Source organism: Alligator mississippiensis, chromosome 1 (genome assembly GCF_030867095.1).
Source record: "Alligator mississippiensis isolate rAllMis1 chromosome 1, rAllMis1, whole genome shotgun sequence".
NCBI lineage: Eukaryota > Metazoa > Chordata > Crocodylia > Alligatoridae > Alligator > Alligator mississippiensis.
In genome coordinates this window covers 31,902,652-31,926,538 of record NC_081824.1, presented here as the reverse complement: position 1 = coordinate 31,926,538, position 23,887 = coordinate 31,902,652, and the positions used below count along the sequence as shown (strand labels likewise).

Here is a 23,887-nt window from a genome sequence, read left to right as displayed (position 1 = left end):
AGGGCTTGGGGGAGTGGGGGGGTTGTTCAGATACTGCAAACATTGCCCGATTTCACAATTTTCGCAAAATCCACAAAATCGTGAACTGAGTAAATTCCTACTCATAGATGTAGTCTTGACAGCTGAAGAGGAATACAGCTCCTCCTCTGTCTGCTTATTTGATTACTATTTTCTTATTGGATCATAGGTGACAGCATGGCTTTTCTCACTGAATGAGAAGCTATGGTGGTCATGGCTTTAGCTGAGACTATCACTGTTAGCTTTCTTCCGAAACCAGTCAGTGCAGTAGTGGTTCTGTCTGCCACGTGATGGCCTGTTCTTTTGGGGGTGGTTTGTTTTGTTACTGATTTTATCTGTTGTTGTGGAGTGTGGTTCTGTCCTGGTAGTGGAAGCATTCTTTCAGCTGAAGTCCGCAGAAGAATTCTTCCAGTTCTCTACATATTATTGTCTAGTTGGTTTGTTTCTCAGGGCAGAAATTCAGGCCTTTTAAGAGTACAAATATTTTGGAGTGGAACAGGGGGAGTTATAATAAAGTTTAACAAAGATGGTGTTCTGGGTGATGTTGGTGTTCCCTCCTGTGTTGCTGATATGCAGGCTGTGAGGTGGCCCTTGTGACAGTGGATTCCTCTTTTGAATGGCCCTGCTCTTCCAAAATACCCTTTTCTACTTCATTTCTCTCTTTTTGCTATTCCTGAGAGCCTCTTTGCTCCTATTTTGCAGCCTTCCTCCATTCCTTTAAGCAGATTGTTTGTTTTTATTTACTTAGCGAGTTTTACACTACTGCTACTTTGCTCAAACTGTATCCGCTTCTTTCTGAGGAGGACCCAAGAAAAGTGCCTTGTGCCTGATAGTTTGACCAAGATCTCTTCCCTACTATATAGTTGGTCCAATAAAAGGTGAATCTCCCCTCCAAAAAAAAAAAAAACTTTGCCTCTTGCAGATTCCCTTAGCAATACACAGAGAATGTCCACTGTAGCTACCTACTATAAGAAAAATATAAGCAATGTATCAGAAAAGCCAAAATACTTAATTCTGACATGAGTAGCTTTAGTGAGGATTACTGTTTCTAAATAAATACTAACCTGCTGTTAACCGGTTAATCACGGAATATATTTTATCAATCCTTTCTTCTGCTTTTAGCACAATGAAGGCTATGGTCGTAATATTACAGTGGACTTAATTTATCTAGATATAAGCAAAACTTTTGATACCACATCATAGGAAACTGGACAAGGATCAATGCTAAATCTGAATTGGAACATTTTCCAGGGCAGTGTGGGAAAGTACAATCCACAGTAGGGAAGCAGGCACCTTAAGCACCCATGCAGCACAATGGTAATCTGCTTATCTCTTCACACCTCACAGCACCCTTCAAAGGATCTTGTTCTTGTAGCACCCAAGAGTGCCATGGCACCCTGGTTGACAATCACTGGGATAGAGTATCCTTGAGGTTTGAGGCATTATTCCTCATAGCTGTGGGTAAACAACTGAAGTGGCAGTTTGGGGGATTCTTTCAGTTTATGACTGCTGGTAGACACAGGGAACTGGACTCAAGGGACCAAGGAAGCATCTTCCAGTCTTATGTTCTTAACTATGGAAATATACTGATTTGTCCACAAGGGCATCTAAATCCATCAGGCACTTTCCTTGATTAATTATAATCAGATTTTTCCATAAAGAGATACTTCAAATAACCATGACTGTAAGGCATTTTGTAAAAGGGGGCATATCCTAGAGCAGGGGTGGGCAATAATTTCAGTGGGAGAGCCACTTAACAAATATTAATGAGCTGTCAAGGGCTGCACACGCAAAATCTTTTAAAAGATATCATTTTAACAAATTAAATAGAGTCATATACCAAAAATCAAACATCTACAATAGCATACTTTAATTTTATTTTTAAAACTATTTTTTCCCCCAATTTGTTTTTTGAGTAGCATACATAGAGGCAATTGCATAACAGCTAAGAATAGTCTTACTCAGGTATACTGTGGGGGAAAAGTACATGTGGGAGGGATGTGTGCGTGCATGCTCACCCCTGTTCTAGAGTTTAATACACAGCACAAGTTTTCCAGGAAAGTTTTTAGAATTGATGCTATGAAGTGCCAAGTAGGTTTATGGTACTATATAAATAATTTTTAAATAATGTTTTCATTATTTACTTACTAACTTTGTTTATTAGGCTTCCAGAGCTAAAAAACAATGTATTACACTATTTATGCTTGAATACAAACTTTAGTTATTAATCATACAATTAACATTCGAGGTGCACCGATAGAGATTTTTTGGACCGGTACCAAAGGCCAATTTTTAATGAGCCATATCGGCAAATACTGAACTGATTGCCAACATGCAACCGGGCAGCTTGGAGAGCAGCATCCAGCTGGTAAGTCTCTTGTGGTGGTGGTGCTGGGAGAGGCTGCAGCCATCCCAAAATTCACCGTAGCCCCCCTCCAAGTGCTGCCACCACCTGCCCCAAGTGCAGCTTGGCCCAGCCCCCACCAGGAAGAACCCAGTGCTGCCCTAGCACCAGCCTACAGCAGCAGCACACCTTCGCTCCATGCACACATCTGGGGACACACGCCCCCCCATGCCCTCCTGGTGTATGTGCAGCAGCGGGAGCCACCACCAATTTTCCTTATATCACTGCTGATCCAATATGGGACCAATGTATTAGTGCAGCTCTAATTAACATGCAACAACATTTAACGAAGCTGACAAACTCATCTCACCTCATTTCTCTCATCCACATCCTTACACTTTTCAAGAAGTGCTTTCAGAGCAGGAACATTCCCTTCTTCCACGTAAGTCAACAGACTCTGAGTCATCAAGCTGGCCATCTTTGGACAGTACTTCAGATACTTCTACAATAGCACACACCTGCATTTAAAAAAAGTCAGTAAAGAAGTCATCACATCTTATTTCATTATTAGAAAGAAAGTAAACTATGCTGCTTTGCATAAAGATCTCTCACACTAACCAACAAAATAGTTTAGTGAATACAAACTAATTCTGAATAGCAATGAAACCTCTGTTAATTTATTGTAATAATTTGAAAATCTAAATGCTTACCCAGTTCTTAAACAGACAAGCACCAATGCAGGAACAGCAGGTTTTGAAGAAATTAGGTAAGACTCTCGCTCACCTCTCACTCAGTGTATATGCACACGTAGATATATCCTAACTTTTTCATCTAGGCACGTAGAATATGCAGCATTATAAGAAATAGCCAAAATGACAGGAAGCCATTTGATTTCCAGAATACACATTTCCTAAAGCAAAAGCAGACATCAGCTTCATACAGACAGCCCAGAGCTTAGTGGAGCATGGCTAATTTATTACTCAACATTTCCTTCACAGGAATATCAAAGCCTCTACTGACTCATTCTCAGCTGCTGTTCTGTCCTTCACAAAAGGAAGAGATTGATCATGCCACTAAGAAAGAACAGCAGGACTCAAGACAAGATCTGAAAAAGCCTAACATCATTGTGCCTCTTTATGACATGAAAGATCCCTTAGTGCTTCTAGTTCTTGCCCACAACTGCCACTATTCAGAACAGCTGGACTCCAGCCATTTGGGATCCAAAACAAGGTGAAGCTCAGTCTATGAAGGGTTCCAGTACAGTAGAGATGATCAAAACACACAGACAGCCTAAAACACAAGCAGCACTGAGTTCAGCAAAGCATAGCAACCAATACTATATTCATTGAAAACAACAAATGAGGAGATATCAACCTTTTAGGCTATTATATAAGACAAGAACAGGCAATTATTTTGGTTGGTGAACCACTGGTTGGCCATCAGTGAGTTTTAGCAAGCTGCCGAGGGCTGCACACACAAAGTATTTCAGAAGACATCATTTTAACAAGTTATAGATTTAAAAAAGATACTAAGAATCAAACATCTATCATATTTCAATTTCATTTCAAAAGATATTTTTGTTCTGATTTATGGCAGGGGTTTAGTAGTGTATATAGAGGCAATTGGATAATAGCTCAAAATAATCTTGCTCTTGTATACTGTGGGGGGAGGGTGTGTGTGGGGGTGGGGTACGTGCATGCATGCACCTAGGGGGCTGCACACACGCTAGATCCTGGAAGCCAGCGGGGGGGGGGGGAGGGGGGGGGAGGAGGAGAGCATGGGGTGCGTGCAGCAGAACTTGCCCAGGAGGGAAAGATGCGTTCTGTTCTGCCTGCTCTCGGGTGGGCTGCTCCGCTCTGCATGGGGCCAAGCCCCACCTACTCGCTCCACGGCAGTCTGCACTGCACTCCCTCCAATGGCAATGCCATGCCCAAAACACAGCTTCTCAGCAGGGCTACTCTCATTATTTCTGCAGCTGCCTGGGTACTGCTTGGCTCCGCCCACACCTCCAGTAGCTCTTCCCTCCTCCTGTTCCTGACCCTGCTGTACTACTCCAGGCAGGCAGGAAGCAGCAGCAGCAGCTGGGCAGCTCCTGCCTCAGCACATTGGCTCCAGCTCTCAGCTACCTTCCACACCTACTCGGCTGCCCACCATAGGTGGAGGGAGAAAGTATTATGGGGGGGGGGGGTGAGGGGAGGGGGCAGCTGAGCACTCACTTCCACTCACATGCACCCACCAACACCCCCACCCCCTCATCAGGTAAGTCTGCCATGGGGAAGTGGCATGGGGGGGGAGGAGCAGACTGAAGCCACCTCGGTGAAGGAGGGAGTGGGGCAGAGGTGGAGGCCAAGATGAATCCCCATTCAGGGGATCCAGGACCAGAGCAGCTCATGGGAGGGTCAGAGCGCAGGCACCTACTCCAGGGCTGCAGAGGGGCTCCTGCCACTGTACGTACCCCAGCAGAGGCCCAAGGGAAATGTGCTCCCCAGATCTGCTCATGGGGCAGAGCTGGGCTGCTGCTGCGCCCTGCTGCTAGTGCCCTGGGAGCTATGCAACAACATATGCCTGCCTCCACTGGGCAGGCAGGGGACATGGCACAGTCAGCACACAGCAGCATATGACGTCACACCGCTCCTGGGCAGAAGCAGCGGGACACAGATCTCAGACTATGGTGGGCAGCCTGCCTCCGCCCTGCGCACAGATCCAGGAAGCACGTGCCCCACAGGCCTCTGCTGGGTTGTGCACAGTGGCAGGAGCCCCACCCTGCCCCTAGACAAACCACCCAGGTCCGACCATCCTACAACCCACCCCAGCCCCAGGGCATCCACTGTCCCACTCCCTCCCTCACTGCAGGGGCCTCAATCCCCTACCCACTAAGCCCCATTAGCCCTGGCCTTCCACCACCTATGCTGCCTGCAGATAGCTGCTCATCACACCGGGCAGGCAAAGCGGGTGGAAGGGAGCCTCACGTGTTGGGGTAGGAGCTGCCCTACTGCAATTTCTCCCCCACCTGGGGCAGTGCAGCAGGTACAGAAGAAGCAGGAGCTGCTAGAGGTGGGGGGAGCCAAACAATACCCAGGCAGCACAGCTGCAGCAGCAGTGGGAACAGCCCCATCGGGAAGCTGTGTGCACTGGCCAGGGCCATGCCACTGGTGGGTGTGAGGTGAGTGCAAGCGAGAGCGTAGTGCAGCTGCTCCAGACGGGACTCAGCCCCATTCAGAGTGCCGTGGGAGCAGCTGCCGGCCAGATCCAGCCCGCGGACTATATCTTGCTCACCCCTGGCCTAACGGTAGCATGGTTTCCACAAAGTGAAAGATCTGGGTTCTAGGATCTGATTAGCCTGAAAAGAAACTATGCATTAAAAGTCAGACCGTAGTCAACAAAGACTACAATGTGACCAAAAAAAAGGACGACCATACACAAGTTGAAGTTCACATCCTGAGAACATTGTGTACGCAGAATACAAAAAGGTTTGTTAAACATCTCCCAACAAAAAAAAAACTAAGCTAAGCTATTAGAGCAAGTCAATCATTACCTTCCTTCAATGCTTTAAGCAAATCATTAGAGCTTTAACTGAGCAAGGTATTAAGGCTCGACAAAGTGGACTACTCAGGTACTTAAAGTTCAGTACAGGTTTAAGTACCTGGGTAAAACAATGAAGAAGGGGTTTTGTTAAAGTAATATTTATTCAGCAACTGCAAAGAGATGCAAGTCCCAAACTTTCAACAGCTTCAATGAATATACAACTGTAAAGAATAATTTTATAAGTCTACCAAAACTACTTAGACTTATTATAATGGCCAAAGGTTAGTCCTCCACTGTCACCTTTTATGTTTTTATTCTGACACGTTCTCTTGCATACATTCAGCAAGAGGAGAATATATATATTAACTTCTTGGTGCAGAAATAAGAACAGTCAGAAAACATCACAAAATTCAAAAGCTTCTTGAATATAATTTATACTATATATTTGCAGAGACTATTTCATCAGAAAATTCTTAATAAGCATCAGAAAAATCAGTATTCAGTATGGCTTCAACCTGAAAGCAAGATTCTTCCCTTAACATCTCTTAGTGCCACATTTCAAAAGTGCAAAGGCAGCCCTGCTGCACTAAAAGATAAGTATACTGCTTCAGAAATCATTATTTGAACTTGGCTATTGAATCAGCTGAGGTTTTGCTTTAATGTAGATTTTTATTCCTCAAATGCAAAATAACTCTTTGAAATACAGCAGAATAAATGTTGCAGTCTTAAGGGATACAGTTGCTTAAAATCAATGTTTTGTCAGATGCACTATGAAGTTTTACTTCTTCAAATGTTAACACCTTGAAGCAAACTATTTCTTAACAGTACAGTAATATCACTATATCAGACTCCTACTTGTCACTGACTTCCTTGATATTAAAAATATTTTCTTTTAGAAGTAACAAAGGACCAAATCCTGATTGACTTTCTCTTTCTTCAGCTATTTTTTCTTCTAAGTACTTTGGGGGCATAGTTGGACTTTCAGGTGTTTATGCAGTACCTGGTGCAGCGGAGCACTGAATTTAACTGGGGTCTCTGGGAAGTACCTACTGAAGTACCTGGTGGTGACTACAATCCAAAAGGCAACCTTGTCATCATTTACAGACTTAAACATGGGACAAAAATTTCTATTTCTCCAAGTAAAAGCCCAACTGGTAAAAAATTTCACACTGACTTAGTTTTTATGTCATTTGAACTTTCTATGTAATTTCCTGATCTGTCTTCATAATTTTTTTTTAAACAGAGGTCTGAAATGGGGCTCCAACTGAGATGTGTCCACGGCAACCTTTGTTTTCTTCATCTGTGACTAACATTTATTAAAATTTATAATCTAACACATTGTTAGATAGGTGGATCCTGAATAATCCGACAGACAAGGTTCCTTGGGTGAATTTGATATCTTTTATTAGACCAACCCAAATGGTTAGAGAATAGTTATTAAGCAAGCTTTCAAGTTCAAAAACCCTTCATCAGGCTAAGGAAGTTTCAGCAGTTGGTGTGTGCTCTTCCTGGATGGAATGAAAAGTAAAGAAGCCAGGGGCTGGGCTGGGGAGTCAGAATAATCCAGCATTTTTTAAATTGAGGTTGCTCATCACTGTTAGCTACTATACTACATCATAAAGTTTATGCACTGAGAATACAGCCTGGCAGCAGCCATGTGCACACCAAGCAAGCTTCCAGAGAGCTATGCTGGTCTCCTATGATAGAGAAGGCACACCCAGATTCATGCCCTGCAACTGAAATCTGAGGGCATGTATGTATGCCTGGCAGCTGCACTTCTACCTCGAGCCAGGTTCTTTGTCCTTTGCCTAGTGGCCCTTACCCTCTACCTAAGCATTAAAAATCTAGGAAATAATTCAAACAAAAACCCAAACACTTGGTTACGAAACAGTGATATTACATCACTGACAAAACAGGAAAATTTAGGAAAAGTACCCAAGCAACACATACTCCAGTTTACCTATTAAGTTATTTTGTCCTTTACTTTAAGCTACCCTGAGTCTTTTTTGACACACAAATCTAATGAATTAATACCAAGTTACTATAACATACTATTCAATAAAATTTTCCAAGTCCTTTCACCACAATAATATTTAATGTTGAAAGAATTATTAAGTTAGCATTTATGGAATTTTCTGTACATCAGAAAGTTTGCACGTGTATATTAGTGTCTGATTTCATATTCTTGTATTTTCTTTAAATTTTTGTCACAGTGGTCTCAAATCAAAACTTCAGAGGTATTTTCCCATTATTTTTGGATATAATTACTTCACTCTATTTCCATTGAATAGAAGCAGCAATTTTCAAAATACTAGAATGCCAAAATCTGAGGGTAAAAGCAGACTTTTTAAATAATATATTTTGTGTTCCAGGCCAAATTAGCCAAATGAGTTCCAAACCATATTGATTGGACAGAACTCAATCATTCCAAAAACCATTATCAATTGAGCAAGCAGAACCCAATTGTTCTAAACACCATGTATGGCGCTACAACCAGTGAACATCCTCTGTCCCAGCCCTCACCCTGGGACTTCAGGTACTTCCAAATCCATGGGCAGGCATCCTATGTGCAGGCCCAAGCCCAGAGGTCTTGGGATTCGGATGCCCCCACTTGATCTTAGTCCACAAGACACCTAAGGGTAATAACAGACACGACACTTGAGGGGGTTCTGACTGACCAAAATCTAGGAGGGCACAGGCCTCTTCACAGAGAGTTTGTCCCTGGAATGAATGACAAGTAACTCAAATTAGCCTGGACTGTCCAGGGAAAAAAATGTTGTTATCTCAGTTACTTCCTAGGGTAAAAGAAGAGGTTTGTTTTTGTCCTGGTCTGACTGTCCCCAGCTTTGACTGGCATGAAAACAGGCTGGGGTAGGAAGGGCAGTCATTACCAGGGATCCTAGTTTTCTCTGATTAAAAATTGCAAATTCTCTGATTAAAAATCCAAAATCCGTAAAAATAATTAAAGGCACCCCCCCCCCCCAAAACCCTGCACTGCTGGTGCCCCGCACTCCCCCACAGTCTCAACACCTGTTCTGATGCCCCTCGCAACAGCCCCCCAGACATAATGACAGCAGGTAAGTATGTGTGGGGGGGAAGGGGCAAGGCAGGGGGAAAGAGAAGGTGCTGGGGGGTAGATCAAGCAGCGGGGGGAGTGTGCCCCTGTGCCCACTCCCAGGAGCAGGGCCAGGGGGTGAGGGCAGGGGTGCCACTCCGTGGGCCACATACACGCCAGCCGGCCTGACAGGAGGTTCACACACGGAGGCCGCCACCACAACTCTGCCACTGAGCCCTGCGCTACCATCCAACTATCACCTGCACAGCTTTGGGGGCAAGTGGCGGAGGGCGTGGCGGCAGCAGCGTCGTGGCAAACACCGTGTGTGGGCCACATATATGCCCCAGCCGGGGGGTGAAACGGAGAGTTTGCATGCAGCAGCATGCCCTTCAACTGGCTGCACAGCTCCACAGCAGTGCAGGGTGGTAGTGGCTGCATGCAGGGTGGGGCGGCTTTGCAGGCAAGCACTGCCACTGCGGAGCCATGCCCTTCACCCCTGCATCCTAGAGGTAAGTGGGGCTTGGGGGTTGTGGGGCAGGGCTGGGGAAGATGGTTGGGGGCTGAGGGAGTGAGGGGGTGCTGCCAGCCCCAGGTGGCGCACCACAGTTGGGAGCAGGGCCAGGGGGTGAGGGCAGGGGTGCCCTTCTGCAGGGGGCTTTGCAGGCAAGCGATGCAGGGCGCAGTGTGGTGATGCCCACCATTTGCAGGCTGCACACATGCTGCCTGGCCGCCTGCCCAGGGGAGGGGGAGGCTGGCATGCGGCTGGACCACAGCTCTGTGGCCGGCTCTGCAGCCACGGCAAGGAATGGGGGTGAGGGGGCAGGGGCTTGGGCTCGCACATGGCGCTGCCGCTTACCTAGAGGCCCATGCCAGCGGCGACTGCCGCTGCATACAAAACCTCCTGCTGCTGCCGCAGAGCCATACCCGGAGCTGTGCGGCTGGTAGCAGCGGTGCAGTGTGGGGTGGTGATGGGGATGGGAACGGCTACGTGCTGCCCGGCCACCACCCCAAAGCCCTGCACTGCTACCACCGGCTGCACGGCTCCGGGCATGGCTCCACAGCGACAGCAGGAGGTTTTATACACAACAGTCATCACGGGCCTCCAGGTAAGTAGCAGCGTCATGTGCAAGCCCAAGCCTCCACCCCCATGTGCCCCCATCCCTCGTCATGGCTGCAGAGCCGGCCACGGAGCTGTGCTCTGGCCGCATGCCAGCCTCCCTCTCCCCCTCCCCTGGGCAGGCAGCCGGGCAGCATGTGTGCAGCTGTAGCAGAAAGCCCCCTTCTCCTCTTGCCTGCATTTGCTCTCCCCTCTTTTGATATGTTTCTCTTCTTCTACCTTTTCTTCCTTCCTCTTTTTTTCAGTATAAGATAAGGAATTGTGTTTTAAAGTTTGTATGCGTATATTTTGTATCTCCCCTTGTATTTTAGTATTTTTATCTAGTTATGTGATATTTGCCCGCTTCAGGCGGGCCCCTGAAAGAGCAATGAATCGGCCTCAGCCCCGGTCAACCTTGCTTGCAGGTTAAAGCAGATCAACCAACGGAAGAAATCAACAGAAGACGATGAAGCAACAGGGAATTCTCTAAACATCACTGTTCAAAGGCTAGAAGCCCTGGTCTGAGTTAATCAATGCCGGGGACCAACTTTTGGGCTGAGTATCTCCAGATCGACTGCTCCCAGAGCCTTATTCAAAATTCATCAACGGACTCCCAAACCTGAACATACATGCAGACAACCCCTGGGGCTGACAGATGCCGTCCAGTAGCCACTGAGGGGGAAGTCCCACGAGGGTCAACGACCCCTGGATTGGGCAAACCTGAAAACTGGGGAGTCACCAAAGTCTGCCAAGGACAGATAAAAAGCAGTGAAAAAAGTGACCCTCAGCGGCGCCCTCTTTATTTCCAACTTGACCAACACTCGACCTGTCCAGCCAGAAGTTCCAGCTGGCGACCCCCTTCTGGAAGATAACACCATGCTGAAAGAAGCCTCGACGGCAGACTCCAGCGCCTGTGGGATAGGTATATCTGACTCTTGTAGCTTGCTACCGCGTGCGTGGACCAGCCCCAAGGTTTATGATTTAACTTCATTACAGTGCTTCAATCCGCCTAATAAACCAGAATTTTAAGGATCCCGAGTTGGACATTTGTAGCCAACACAGCCTGCACATGGCAGGCCCCACCATACCGCACCCCACCCTGCATCGCTTGCCTGCAAAGCCCCCCGCAGAGGGGTACCCCTGTCCCTGCTCCCAGCTGCAGTGTGCTGCCTGGGGCTGGCAGCACCTGCCACTTCCTCAGCCCCCAACTATCTTCCCAGCCCTGCCCCAAGCCCCACTTACCTCTATGCTCCAGGGGCAAAGGGCGAGTGTGAGCCCGAGCCGAGCCCAGCCCTAGCTGCCTCAGAGGCTCAGGCCCCGCCCTTCCTCCTCCCCCTCCAGCCAGGGCTGGGGGTTTCCCGCTCTTTCTGCAATGGGCTCTTGTACGCTGGAGCTGTGCTAGCCTGCAAGAGCTCTTTGTAAAAGCAGACAATCTGCGGCTTTCTCTGCCAAAAAGAGAAATCTGCGTTTTCTCCAATAAAAATGGAATCAGTGTTTTCTCTGTTTTTCTGTGGGAAATGGAAAAGCCAGATCCCTGGTCATTACACATGAGGCTTGAACTACAATTAAGTTAAATTCTGGGAAAAAGGCAGATTCTAGGGCAATTCTGGGAAAAAATTCTCTCAGATACTTAGAGGGACAATGGGTTTGTATGTCTGAAAGATCCCTGAATAAGAGGCTTTTTTCCCCCCAGAAGAAATCCAACCTCTGTTTTTACCCTAAACTAAAGTTTCTGAGCCAAAGAAAAGGTCCTTCTCTAGCTCCAAAGTTTTACCACTACTAAATTTCAAACGTCTGATACAAAAACACTACTTCATTGGTATGTCTATAATGAATACCCTCCTTTAACAAGACAATTACAGTATGCACTTTCTTCAAAGCACATGCTCCAGACATATTTTTAAGATCCATGTTCGTGCTAGACTAGATCGTACTGGAGTATCAACCCACATTTAGACAGGGATTACATATCCCTACAATATCCTCCTCAAAAAGGGGTGCAGTTTCCCCATCATGGAATCTGCTACTCACGCAAAATTCAAACTTCCATGTTTATGGAAATCCCAAAACATCCTAAGAAAATAAAACCTAAGACACACAAACACAAGATTATGAGAGTCCTGGAGAGAAGTAAAAGAACTCTGAGGAGGAAAAGGACAGAACAGTACAGGTAAAGGGAACATACTTATGCAAATTAATCTGTTTTTGTAAAGTTTACACTTCCTGAGCTGAATAAGATAATTACCGCTTATGAAGGATTACAATTATTTGCTGATCTACCAAAATCTAGTCTGTCTAACTGAAACAATCCCAATGCTAGCTGGAGAGAGGTCCTGATAAGCAAAACAAATAAACCCCTGTTAAATCTCACAATTTTACTTATATCATTTTCCAATCCCATACTGAGGAAAATTATTATTCAATGACAACCTCTGAAGCAATTTATATTCTGTCTCATACACCTCTCACATTGCTTTCAGATCATGCACGAGCTTTTCCCATTTCAAATTAGCTAGCAGTCTAATATTAGACTAGACAATCATAATCAGTGAACTAGCATTATTCTCTCAAAATATGTAGGTAATATTACATTAATTACAACTTAATATAGGTTGCACTTTACATTTATTTTGTTCCCCTAGCATTTTCCCTTCTGTATCTGGATATTAAAACCATATTCCACTCACCCCACAAAGTCAGTGATGGACAAATTGAGAAAGGCTGCTGAATACAAAAAGCTGATGCAAGCTATAGGCAAATGTCTAAATATGGTATTTGACTGAATAATGGAAAATGGAAGCCAACTTAATTTGAACATGGAGTTAAAAAAAAACTCAGAGTGGAATGTATGATTACAGGAAAAGGTTAATATAAAATCAACACTCAGAAAGCCTTGAAGCTGTCACAACCCAAGGGTGTGATTTTTGTTTTGTATGTGCTTCGGCACTGCTAAATTATTTTCCCGCTAAATTGCAGCTTCTTTGCACGGTAGAGTCTTCTGCTGCAGAGGAGAACCCCGGTGCAACGGAGAATTTCCCCCCAATTTGTAGCTTTCTTTGCATGGTGCATTTCTTTTTGCATCTAGGAAATGCTCAGTGCAAAGAGTTCCCGCCATTTGTATTCAAATTCGAACCACATTATTGGTTCACGTGAAATTATGCACACATGGCGGCTAGCGATTGACTTGCTAGCCATATAAAGAGCTTGGGTAGTTTCCGCCCAAGCTGGAGAGAAGTCGGAGCGAGAGAGAGAAAGAAAAACCTTCACCTTGTGTGAAGATCCCTAAGCGCTGCGGATCCTTACGGACCCAACGTATTTCTTAAAAGGCAACAGAGGCCTGAACAGCCTCTGGCCTCTCCCCGTCGCCGATAGATTCCTAGACGTATCCCTTCCTGGAACAAAAGAAACGAACCCACGGAGCTTCAACAACTCCATTGGAGAGAGCAAATTTGTCGTAATCCTCAAATGAGGATTTAAGCGGAGCTGTGCCTGGAAAACTGTCCAGCCTACACCACGACCATCTTTGGTACAAGTAAACAATCTTTAAATCAACCACTACGCGTCCGTAACTAATTCTAGCTCGCCTCCGGTCTTCTCCAACCCCGCATGCCCGGGCTGCTGGCCACAGCCTGCATGCGCAAAGACGGGCTGCGCCTCATGCCCGGCCCGCACAGAAGCTTTACAAAATGTAATTATTACTAATTAATAAACCCTGTCATCATATTTTATGAAAAATATGCACTAACAATTTCTTCTGCTGTCATCTCAATTGTAAAACCTATTTTGTGCCACATTTAGTCACAGAGTTGATACCACTTCCATTAAAAGGGCATTCGTTATAAGTAAGGGTAGCAGAATTAAGGACACAAGAGATTTTGATTCCCCATAATGCTCTCTCTCTTATGATTACAGTCTATGCAGTGGTGCTGAAACTTCTGGCCCTGTGCATCAGATAAGTGGTCTGGGGCTGGTGCATGGGCCAGATCAAGCCCTACACACCACAACTGGGCTCTGCGGGGACTCAGCTGGCTCCAAAGAAACAGGATCAGGTGCCCAATCTAGCATGCAGGGATCGCAGTTCTAGTAGGGTAAAAAAGAAGGGTAAAGGTGTCATCCTGTAGGCAACTCATTGCCACAAGCAGCAACAGAGTCTTTCAGATACAATAAGTCTAACAGCGTCAGAAAAGTCATGAGGCCAACCAGGCAAGTAGTGCACGGAATCCAAGATGGCTGCCATGAATTCACATTTTCATCAATATTTCAGACCCCAGTAGTGTTAGAAGATTCATTCCAATGACAAAACCAACAATGTATGAACAGAAGATCGAGCATAAGATTTTCATTATGGTAGCCATATTGGATTCCAAGACAGCTGCTGTGAATTTACAATTTTATTAGATACTCAAATGGTTTGCAAGATTACTACATCAATTCTGATCAGTTTCAGATTACCTCAACATGAAAGCCACTGATGGAGATAACAGAAAAAAAGACTCGCTCTTATTGCCCTTAAGCAAATGCTACAATACAGCTGATAGCATCACAGAGTCCAACAAAGCGTGGGAGGTATGACTTAAAATCTACAAGATGTATCATATGTCTCAAAGTAGGTTTGTAGTCAATGATTACCCAAAGTACACCTGCTGAAATTACGCAAATACATGAGGCACTCGTTCAACGTAGGGCACTTATTATAGCAGTATTCTTGACAGACTGTCGCACTGTGTGGATCCTGTGTTGCAACATTCCAAAAGCCTCAATTGGCACCATTATTGCTACAGTTCTTGTACACACAGAGGGCATATTAAGTGACTGTTAAGAAAGTCATGCAAAGTAGAAAACGAAAGGGAAACCCTCCCAACAACATCAAGTGAAGAACACATAGGACATCAAAAAGATCATCTACTCCACTGCTGACTCAGGTGCACGGGCCAACCAGAGGTGACACTCTGCTAGACTTGGTCCTGGCCAAAGGAGACGACCTGGTGACCGACTTAAACATGTCTGGGCAACAGCGACCACGAAACCATCATGTTCACTGTCCAACATATGGCATACAAATCGGATAGCAGGATTAAGTCTTGGATTTCAAAAATGTAAATTTCAACAAGCTTAGGTCACTGTAGGAGGGTGGCTGTGTCCTTCCCAGTTCCCCTCAGAGCCCACCTGCCATGACTTTGATTGAAAGGAAAAGATGTTAAGTGTTTATCCCTGAGGGTGAGAACTCACCACAAATTACCCAAATGGTTAACTTCCCAGTGTTAACTTTATTGGTATCAGAGTTACATTGTTTCCTCCCTGCTGATTGCCTCATTAGCAGAGGGAGCCCTAGGGCTGTTCTAATTAACACGGTCAGTCTCCTGGCTGTTTTAGTCAATTTCGACTTGCACAGTGTTCTCACTGCCAATTACCTCATTGACAGGGGCGTGTCTCAGCTGTCTCAATCAGCTCTTCAGGAGAGAGGCATCTCTGCCGTGACCTCTCCATACCCAGGGCTGAACCCACTGTATGCCCTGGCTGCCTGGTGGGATGAATGGCTTTGCAAGGTTCTCCCCTCTGTGCGCTGCCCCGGGGTCCTCTGCCTCAGTATTCCTCTTCCCGCTCAGCTCTGCGAGGTTCCCTGGATCCTCCCTTAGTTGCCCGCGCCGTCTATAGGCCTCGGATCGGTACCCCGCTCCTTACCGGTGGATTGCGGCTATTCCCATCACTGGTCCCCGACTCCCTTCAGGGTCTTGTGCCTCCTCCTCTTCCTCTCTCTCCTCATCCATGTTCTCCTACTCCCCCGGTGCCCAAGGGCAAAGTACGGTCCCTAGCAGCTGGGCTTATGTAGGCAGCAGCGGGTTTAATTACCTTGATCTTCCCTAGGTGTGCCAAGTCCCTTCACCTGCATAGCATGCTCCCCATGGTTTCCTGCCCCCAAGGCTATCCTAGTAACAGGACTTCTGCCCAAGCCCCTGTCACTAGTAGGGCAAGTGCTGCGGGACCAGGATCGAAGGTGAAAGGTATGCACAAAGAGTAGTTGTTCCTTAAGGACATGATGCTTGGAGCACAAAAGAAGTCCATTCCCATGCGGAGAAAAGGTAACAGAAGGGCTGGGAAGCCCTCTTGATTAAACAGGGAAATCATGGTCCTCTTAAGAAAGAAGAAAAAGGCTTATAAACGATGGAAGCTTGGGATGGGCCCCAAGGAGGACTATTCCACAATGGCCCACATTTGCAGGGAATAGATATGTCAGGCTAAAGTAGCAACCGAATTTAAGATTAGCAACAGGAATCAAGGACAACAAGAAGTCCTTTCTTTAGGTATGTGGGGAACAAAAAGAAAACAACTGTGAGTGTGGGACCATTGCTCAAAAACTCAGGAAAGCTGGTTACCGGCACCCAAGAGAAAGCTGAACTCCTGGATAACTACTTCGCCTTGATCTTTTATAGGACCAAGGAGAAAACCACACCAGGTAGAGTAGAGGATAAGCATGGCAGGAATAATCGTCTTCCTAGCCCCAGAACTGGTGCATGACCAATTAATAAAATTAGACGTATGCAAGTCAGCAGGACTGGATGATCTTCATCTGAGAGTGCTGAAGGAGCTAGCCGAAGTTATTGTGGTACACCTGGCAAAACTCTTCCACAACTCGTGGCGCTCTGGAGAAGTCCCTGAGGACTGGAAGAGGGCCAATGTTGTGCCCATCCACAGAAGGGCAGGAGGGAGCACCCAGGTAACTATAGGCCAATCATCCTAACTTCCATTCTAGGGAAAATCCTAGAAAAATTAATCAAGGAGTCTATCTGCGATAAGCTTGCAGAAGGTAAGATTCTGAATGACAGCCAGCATGGCTTCGTCGCAGGCAAGTACTTCCAAAAGGCCTTTGGATCTAATATCTCACCATGTCCTCACAAGAAAATTGGAGGATTGTGGGCTTAACTCCGAGACAGTCACACAGGTGAGAAACTGGTGGCAGGATAGGGCCCAGAGTCATAGTGAACGGATCTGCCATCCTAGCTTGAAGTGGGTAGCGGTGTCCCGGCAGGGGTTGGTGCTCAGTCCAGTACTTTTCAATACCTTTATTAACACTTTGGATGTGGGGGTGAAGAGCTCACAGTGAAGAGCTCACTGGCCAAGTCTGCAGACGACACCAAGTTATGGAGAAGTGTGGTCACACTTGAAGATAGGCTACAGATACAGGTGGACCTAGACAGGCTAGCAAGTTGGGTGGATCGGAACATGATGAAGTTCAACAGTGAGAAATGTAAACTGCTCCACCTCGGGACAAGCAACCCTCAACACACCTACAGGCTTGGTGGCACCAAACTGACTAGCACCACAAACAAAAGGGACCTGGGGTAATGATAGACCACAGTATTAATATGAGCCAGCTGTGCAACACTGTAGCCAGTAGGGCAAACAATACTCCAGCATGCATCAATCAATACATCTCCAGCAAAGCCAAGGAGGTGATTCTTCCACTCTACTCAGTGCTGGTGAGACCACATCTGGAGTACTGTGTCCCATTCTGGACACCACACTTTAACAAGAATGTGGACAAGCTTGAGAGAGTCTAAAGAGCCACCTGTATGATCAGAGTCTTAAAAGGCAAGCCATACAAGGAAAGGCTGAGGGGTCTAGAACTCTTCACCCTAAGGAAAAGAAGGCTGAGAGGGGACCTGGTAGCAGCTTACCACTACAGTAGGAGAGTACATCAAGGGCTCAGTGAGCAACTGTTCACCACAGCACCCAAAGGGAAAACCAGAAGTAATGGCCACAAACTCCTGGAAAATCAATTCAGGCTCAACATTAGAAAAGACTTCTTCACAGTCAAGGTGTCCAGACTGTAGAATAAGATCCCTCCCGAGGTGGTGCAATCACCTACTCCGCAAATCTTCAAAAGGAGACTGGACAGTCACCTTGCTGGGATCACCTGACCTCCAGTTATCTTTCCAGCTTGGTGCAAGTGGCTGGACGCAATGATCTTCTGAGGTCCCTTCTGACTTTACAATCTATGAATCCAACAGTTCACTGGAGGATGCGCATATTGTGCCAGAAACGGTCTAATAAGAATAGACTGAGTCAAGTGTTGTCGTTTAAATCAGCCAATGCAATGCACAGGCTAGCAAAGAAGAATAAAGTTTTACGTTGCTGAACTGGCACTGAAGATTTAAAAAGCTGCCAAGGCACATTACCATCCTGAATGCAGGTGGAAGGAACAATGGAAGCAACAAGTCTGTTGTTCCCATTCACACGTGGAGATTACACAAGCAGATAGTCTTTTTTTCTCCTGAAGTGACAGCATAGCATCAAGTGCCTGATGAACCAGATGCCGGTTTTGCATGAAAAAATGTGTACAGTCTGAAAGCTATATTTGAAAGATATTACAATTTAGTAGCAGATCAAGGTGGTGAATGTCCTCTAACCACATTGAAGCAAATAAAGCAAGAACTTCAGACTTGCTACAAGACAGCCATTCAATTTCAGCACCAAAGAAATGCAAATCTTCCACTCCTTGTCTTCTCAACTGTGAAAACTGGTAATGCCGTACAACTATAACTTTTCATATAAATGATGAGGAAGCCACTGTCCTGTGGTTCACAGAAGAGTTTTCAGATGCACAAAACTTTTACCATGCTGCTCTCAAGATCAAAGTAGAATCTGAAAGTTATAGTTGGCATAAAAGGATATAGCAACTTGCATGAAGAGCAAATCCAAAAATGTGTTCCTGATAACATTTACACATTGATCCATTTGATTTAGGAAGGTGACAGTAACGACTTAGTTGTTGAAAGTCATGTGCAAGGTAAGAATCTAGACAGAGGCGTACTTAATATGTCAGGATTTGGCTTATCTGCAATCAAGAGGCAAAAAACTAAGACCAAAACATGTTGGGTTAGGATTGCTGATACATAATACAACTAGATCTATGAAGCTCGTATAAAGTCTCCATGCTTCTGGGTGCAGCATACCATATGACACAGTTCGTCACAACAAGATGACCACTGGTGAGAAAAATTTAAAGGAATTTCAGAAAAATTGAGTTATCCCAAGCAATCTGGTTCCCAGTAGTTTTGTTCAGTTTTCATCAGACAATATCAACATCTTAGAGAAGACACTGGATGGAAAACAAAAATTTCATGCAACACAAATTGTAGCATTTCAAAGAGGATCATCGAAACTAGCTGAGACTGAAAAAACAAGATAGCATCTGAAGCAATATGGCATATTTTGATAAATATCAATTATGTATTAATAATCTAACATCCACATTCTTAAATAAAAAAGAGGTATTGTCTAATTCAATATAAAGCTCAAGCAAGTAGCTAGCTTGAGTTAATGTTTTCTGTACTGTACGCCTGCTATGAAATTTGTAGTGATAGAATCTGTGAGCTTTTCATATTAAGAGTATTGTTTACTAGTTCTTTTAATTTCATTGTGTGAATACATATATGCTAATGTCAGCCATCTTGGAATCCAATATGGCCACCATAACGGAAAGGTTACAATTGATCTCAGTTCATATAATGCTGGTTTCATCATTAAAATTAATTTTCCAGCCCTACTGAGGGCTGAAATATTGGCCAAAATGTAAATTTGCGGCAGACATCTTGGATTCCAATATGGTGGCTACATGCACTACTTGCCATATTGGCAACATGACTTTTCTGACTTGCGTAAACCACCTCTACTGGAAACAAATTGCAGGAGCTTGTGGCAATGAGTCACCTATAACAACAAAATCTAGAGGCCTGATTGGTCCATTTGTATCTTAGACTATTCCCCATGGGTCTGAAAATTAAAATACTTTTGAACTATTACCTAATCATTAAATGATTTTAAACAACTACTGTTGTAAAATAAATAATATCTTCTCAAATTCTCCACTGAAAATATTTATTTAAAAAAAAAAAAAGGTTTTGGGGTGGAGTATTTTTACAAATAAATTAAAATATAATCTTTTTCTTTTCTGCTGTAACAAGACTATGTTCTTCCCATTTCTTTATCATGAAAAACCACCAATCTAATTCATAACAGATAAAATAACACATGTCCTTTCATCAGAACCTGTTCTGGAGAATAAGCTCGTCTCTTATTTAAACCAGAACATCTCTCTCTTCTTTTTGAGAGGCTTCTTAGACTTTGGAATACTCTCTTCAGGAAGTTTCATCAAGCATGCATCCAAAATTTCAGGCCATCCTCCATCCTAATCAGGCAGTCCATGCTATGGTTCTTTCTGGCCTCAGATCCCTTGCTTCCAATTTCTCAGTCTTAAATACCAATCTTCAAAACATATCACTAGCTCCTAACACTAGCAGTATAATAGCAGTCTTCAAATACTTTGAAGGGCTGCCATGAAGAAGAAGAAAAACACCTTTTCTCTTGCTACAAAAAGCAGGATGCAGACCAATGTCTTAAAATTGCAGCAAAGTAAGTTTAGATTGGATATCAGGGAAAACTTACACTGTTAGAATAAACTGTATAAACTGCCTACATAAACTGTGAACTCTCCAACACTGACGGTGTTCAAGAAGAGGTTGGATAGCCACTGGTCAGGGATGAGAAGTGTAACTATGCCTATGTTCTCCTACAGGTACTTCCCAGGCTTCTGGGTCTTGCTGGTTGCCACTTAGGGGTGGGAGGGAATCCTGCTCCCCCACCCCTTGCTATTACACCCAAAAGGTTTTTTATTATTATTTTTAAGCTTTCTTCTTAAGCATTGGGTGTTGGCTGCAGCCAAGCTGGGGATTTTGACTGAGACTTAAAGCCAGAAATTCCTAGCTACAGGGTCTTGCCCCTTCACTCAGGACCAAACCGATCACCGTATTTGGAGTAAAGAATGAATTTTACCCCACAATCAGATTGGTGTGGATTGATGAGGATTTTTGCTTCCTTCTGTAGTAGTGGGTGTGTCCTCTTCCTTGATCTCCTGAGCATATATTAACAACCTTTTACAGAAGCAGGACACGGGGTGCCAGTGCCCCCTTCTTTATCTGTGACAGTGTAGGGCATTATGCCTTGTGTGGTATCAGGGTTGATGGTAGTTTTACTAAGAGGTTAGATTATGGATTTGTACAGAATGGTTTGGGGAGGGATGATCTTGCCTTAGTCAGCAGGCTGGACTAGACCTACAGAGGTCCCCTTCCAGCCCTATTTCTCTATGATTGCTATGAAGTTCTCATGGATGCCTTCTAAATGGCATACAGCTAGCTTTTACAGCTTGTGGAAAGGTGTTTCTTATCATTAAAATCCCATCATGTTTCAGATGTACAAACGGGAAGGAAATACTCTTAAGGATGACATGCAAATACAAGAGAAATGTACAGACATTTCTTTATTCACACAATGACCCACAACAAATTGCTATTTGTTCAGTGGTCAAAGTAAGCCATGCCATACTATTCTCTGGTAATTTATTTTATCATTCATTAGGCAGAAGCCTCAACACTAACTATCTCACATACATGTGAAAAGTCTATACGCTTAAATTTAACAGAAGACAAAAAGTGTTCAATTGTGACTGGTTCACCAAAAAAAAATACTAATTACAGACAACAGATAGAGACATTAACAGCTATTTCTATCAGCCAACTGTTACTGAAGGTCGAAAAGCCAGACCTACCCAAGCTCAGCAGCTCACCACCAGATACACATATCAAGCCACGCCAGTCTCTGCAGTCAACGGTTCACAAGAGAGTGATATGGTTAGCATCGCTCCAGCAGACTCCCCAGCCAGAAGGACTAGTACTCACTTAAAGCTGGACTGACTGAAGGAAACCTTTGGCACAAGGCTAGAGGGAGGCTTGAACTCATGCCTCAGACACCATGCAATGTCTTAGCCACTCTGACACCGCACACTATTACTGAAGGTAATCAAACAAAATTAAAATAGCATGCAATACTGAAGTCAAATGCTATAGATACAAAGGCTTACGAGAACTATGTGGTCTAACTCACCAGTAAAAATAATCATGTTGGGCATTTACACACATACACTTGTCTAAAATCGGTGCACCGGAGCAGACTCAATCAATCAAGTCTGCTCCGCACACGAGCTGACGTGCCCGGTGTCGCGTCATGTGCATTTGTATAAATGATGAAACGGGTGTCAGTGCTGAGAAAATGGCAGTGGTATGCTTCTGAACTAAAACACCTTCGATGCGTTTTAGTTCAAAAGTGTGCCGCCACCATTTTCTCAGTGCTGTGCACATTTTGCCATTTATACAGATGTATGCACACAGCATTGGGGGCATTTAAAAGCATGCGGCGCAACCATGTGTACAAATGCCCACCAAGACTTTTTCTTGCCCTCTGATCTGAACAGGGAGACCTCTACATCTCTTTGGAGCCGTAATGATTTTCAACGGGATCTTAGATGGCAGCCTGTTACCATCTTTTCTCTCACTGCTTCTTGACTGGTGTCTTATGTTAAACTCCTTATAAAAACAGGCTGTCAGTTTTCCCTTTCACACAGCTCTTTCACACAAAGGACAAAAACAAATTAAGAGGCAGGTGAGTGTGCCTGCAAAACTGAAAATGCAGGCTCAAGCACAGCACAGGAACACCGCGACCTCATTTCATTTTGATATTAAAAGCACTTGCAAGCCGACAGACATCCTCTTTCATAGCCAACAAAATAAGAAAAACAACTCCGTTCGCATTATACCTACAAAGGCTATGAGCTAGAAATGGACCTTAACAGACAGGACACCCATGAGGTAAACATATACTTAACACAGCAAAACATGCAGCTATTTTCAGCTGTACATTAACACGCCCTATGACAACAGGGTTGGGGGGAGGTTGCTGAGGTGCAAAAGAAGGGTTTTTCCTTAGTGATATCTGCTACCCTGGGCCTGGGCAGTCTGTCCCGAGGCTGGGCTAGCCTCCCTCCTCCCCACTAGGCGATCAGCAGCGAAACGTGGTCTCCATCAGCCGGGAGCGAACAATGCCCGCCGGCTCGGGCCGCCAAGGCAGGAGGCCGCCCGCGCCCCTCTCCCACCCCTCCGAGCTCCACACGGGTTTTCCTTTGTTTGCTGCCCGGAGCCTGCAGGACTCACCCGCGGGGGCCGGGCGCTGCGACCAGGGCGGCGGCGACTCGACGCGGTCCTCACAACCCCTCGGCGGCGGCCATCTTGCCTCTGCGCTCCCCGCCTGGCCCCGCCGCTCACGTGACCCCCGCCCCGCCCCGCCCCCGCGGCCGAGTCTGTCTGTCCGGGGCGGGAGGAGCGCGGGCCCGGCGCAGAAACGCTGTCCCAGGTGTCAATAACTAAATGATTGTGCTGGCTGGAAACCCAAAACTATAGTACACTGAGAAAAATATGCAAATATATCTTCTTGACTTTATATTGCTCGCTGTCACTCGCCGTGAGTCCGGAAGAAATGCAAGACTCCAGCACTCCGCTGCTTCAAGGGCGGGGGTGGCGGCCGTGTTGGCCTGAGACGAAAAGAAATACAAAACTCTAGACTTTTGGTTCAGAGAATACCTCTTATTAGACCAACTAAGAAATCGCAATAAATAAATAAGTAACAATTTTTTTTTCTGCAAGCTTTCAGGCTCACACACCCTTCCTTAGGCTCAGGGAAAACTAAAGGGAGTAAAAAGTCCTCATAGGTAGAAAATAAACTTTTTTGCACAGAGGAAGCTGAAGGTGGAAGTCTTCCTGGACCCGCCTGAGGAAGGGCATATGCACCCAACAGCTTGCAGAAGAACATCTTTTTTTTTGCGATTTCTTAGTTGGTTTAGTAAAAGGTATCATCTCTGAACCAAGAGTCCTAGAGTTGTGCGTTTCTTTTTGTCTCTGGCCAGCACAGCTGCCAAATACATCCCCAAAACACCTGAGTCTTGAAGCATTTCTTTATTTTG

The 23,887-nt window shown here is 45.1% G+C and overlaps 1 protein-coding gene across 3 annotated transcripts in view; it reads right to left on the bottom strand.

Moving 5' to 3' along the window:
- Positions 1 to 23,180, bottom strand: part of KIDINS220 (kinase D interacting substrate 220) — a 128,214-nt gene extending 105,034 nt beyond the window's left edge. For all 3 annotated transcript variants that reach the window (XM_014597319.3, XM_019492695.2, XM_059729785.1), the window contains exons 1-2: positions 23,082 to 23,180; positions 2,733 to 2,880 (exon numbers count right to left, since the gene is read on the bottom strand). In XM_014597319.3, the coding sequence (XP_014452805.1) occupies positions 2,733 to 2,840 (108 nt within the window). In that variant the 5' untranslated portion in view covers positions 2,841 to 2,880; positions 23,082 to 23,180. The remainder of the gene's footprint in view (positions 1 to 2,732; positions 2,881 to 23,081) is intronic.
- Between the last annotated feature and the right edge of the window lie 707 nt (positions 23,181 to 23,887).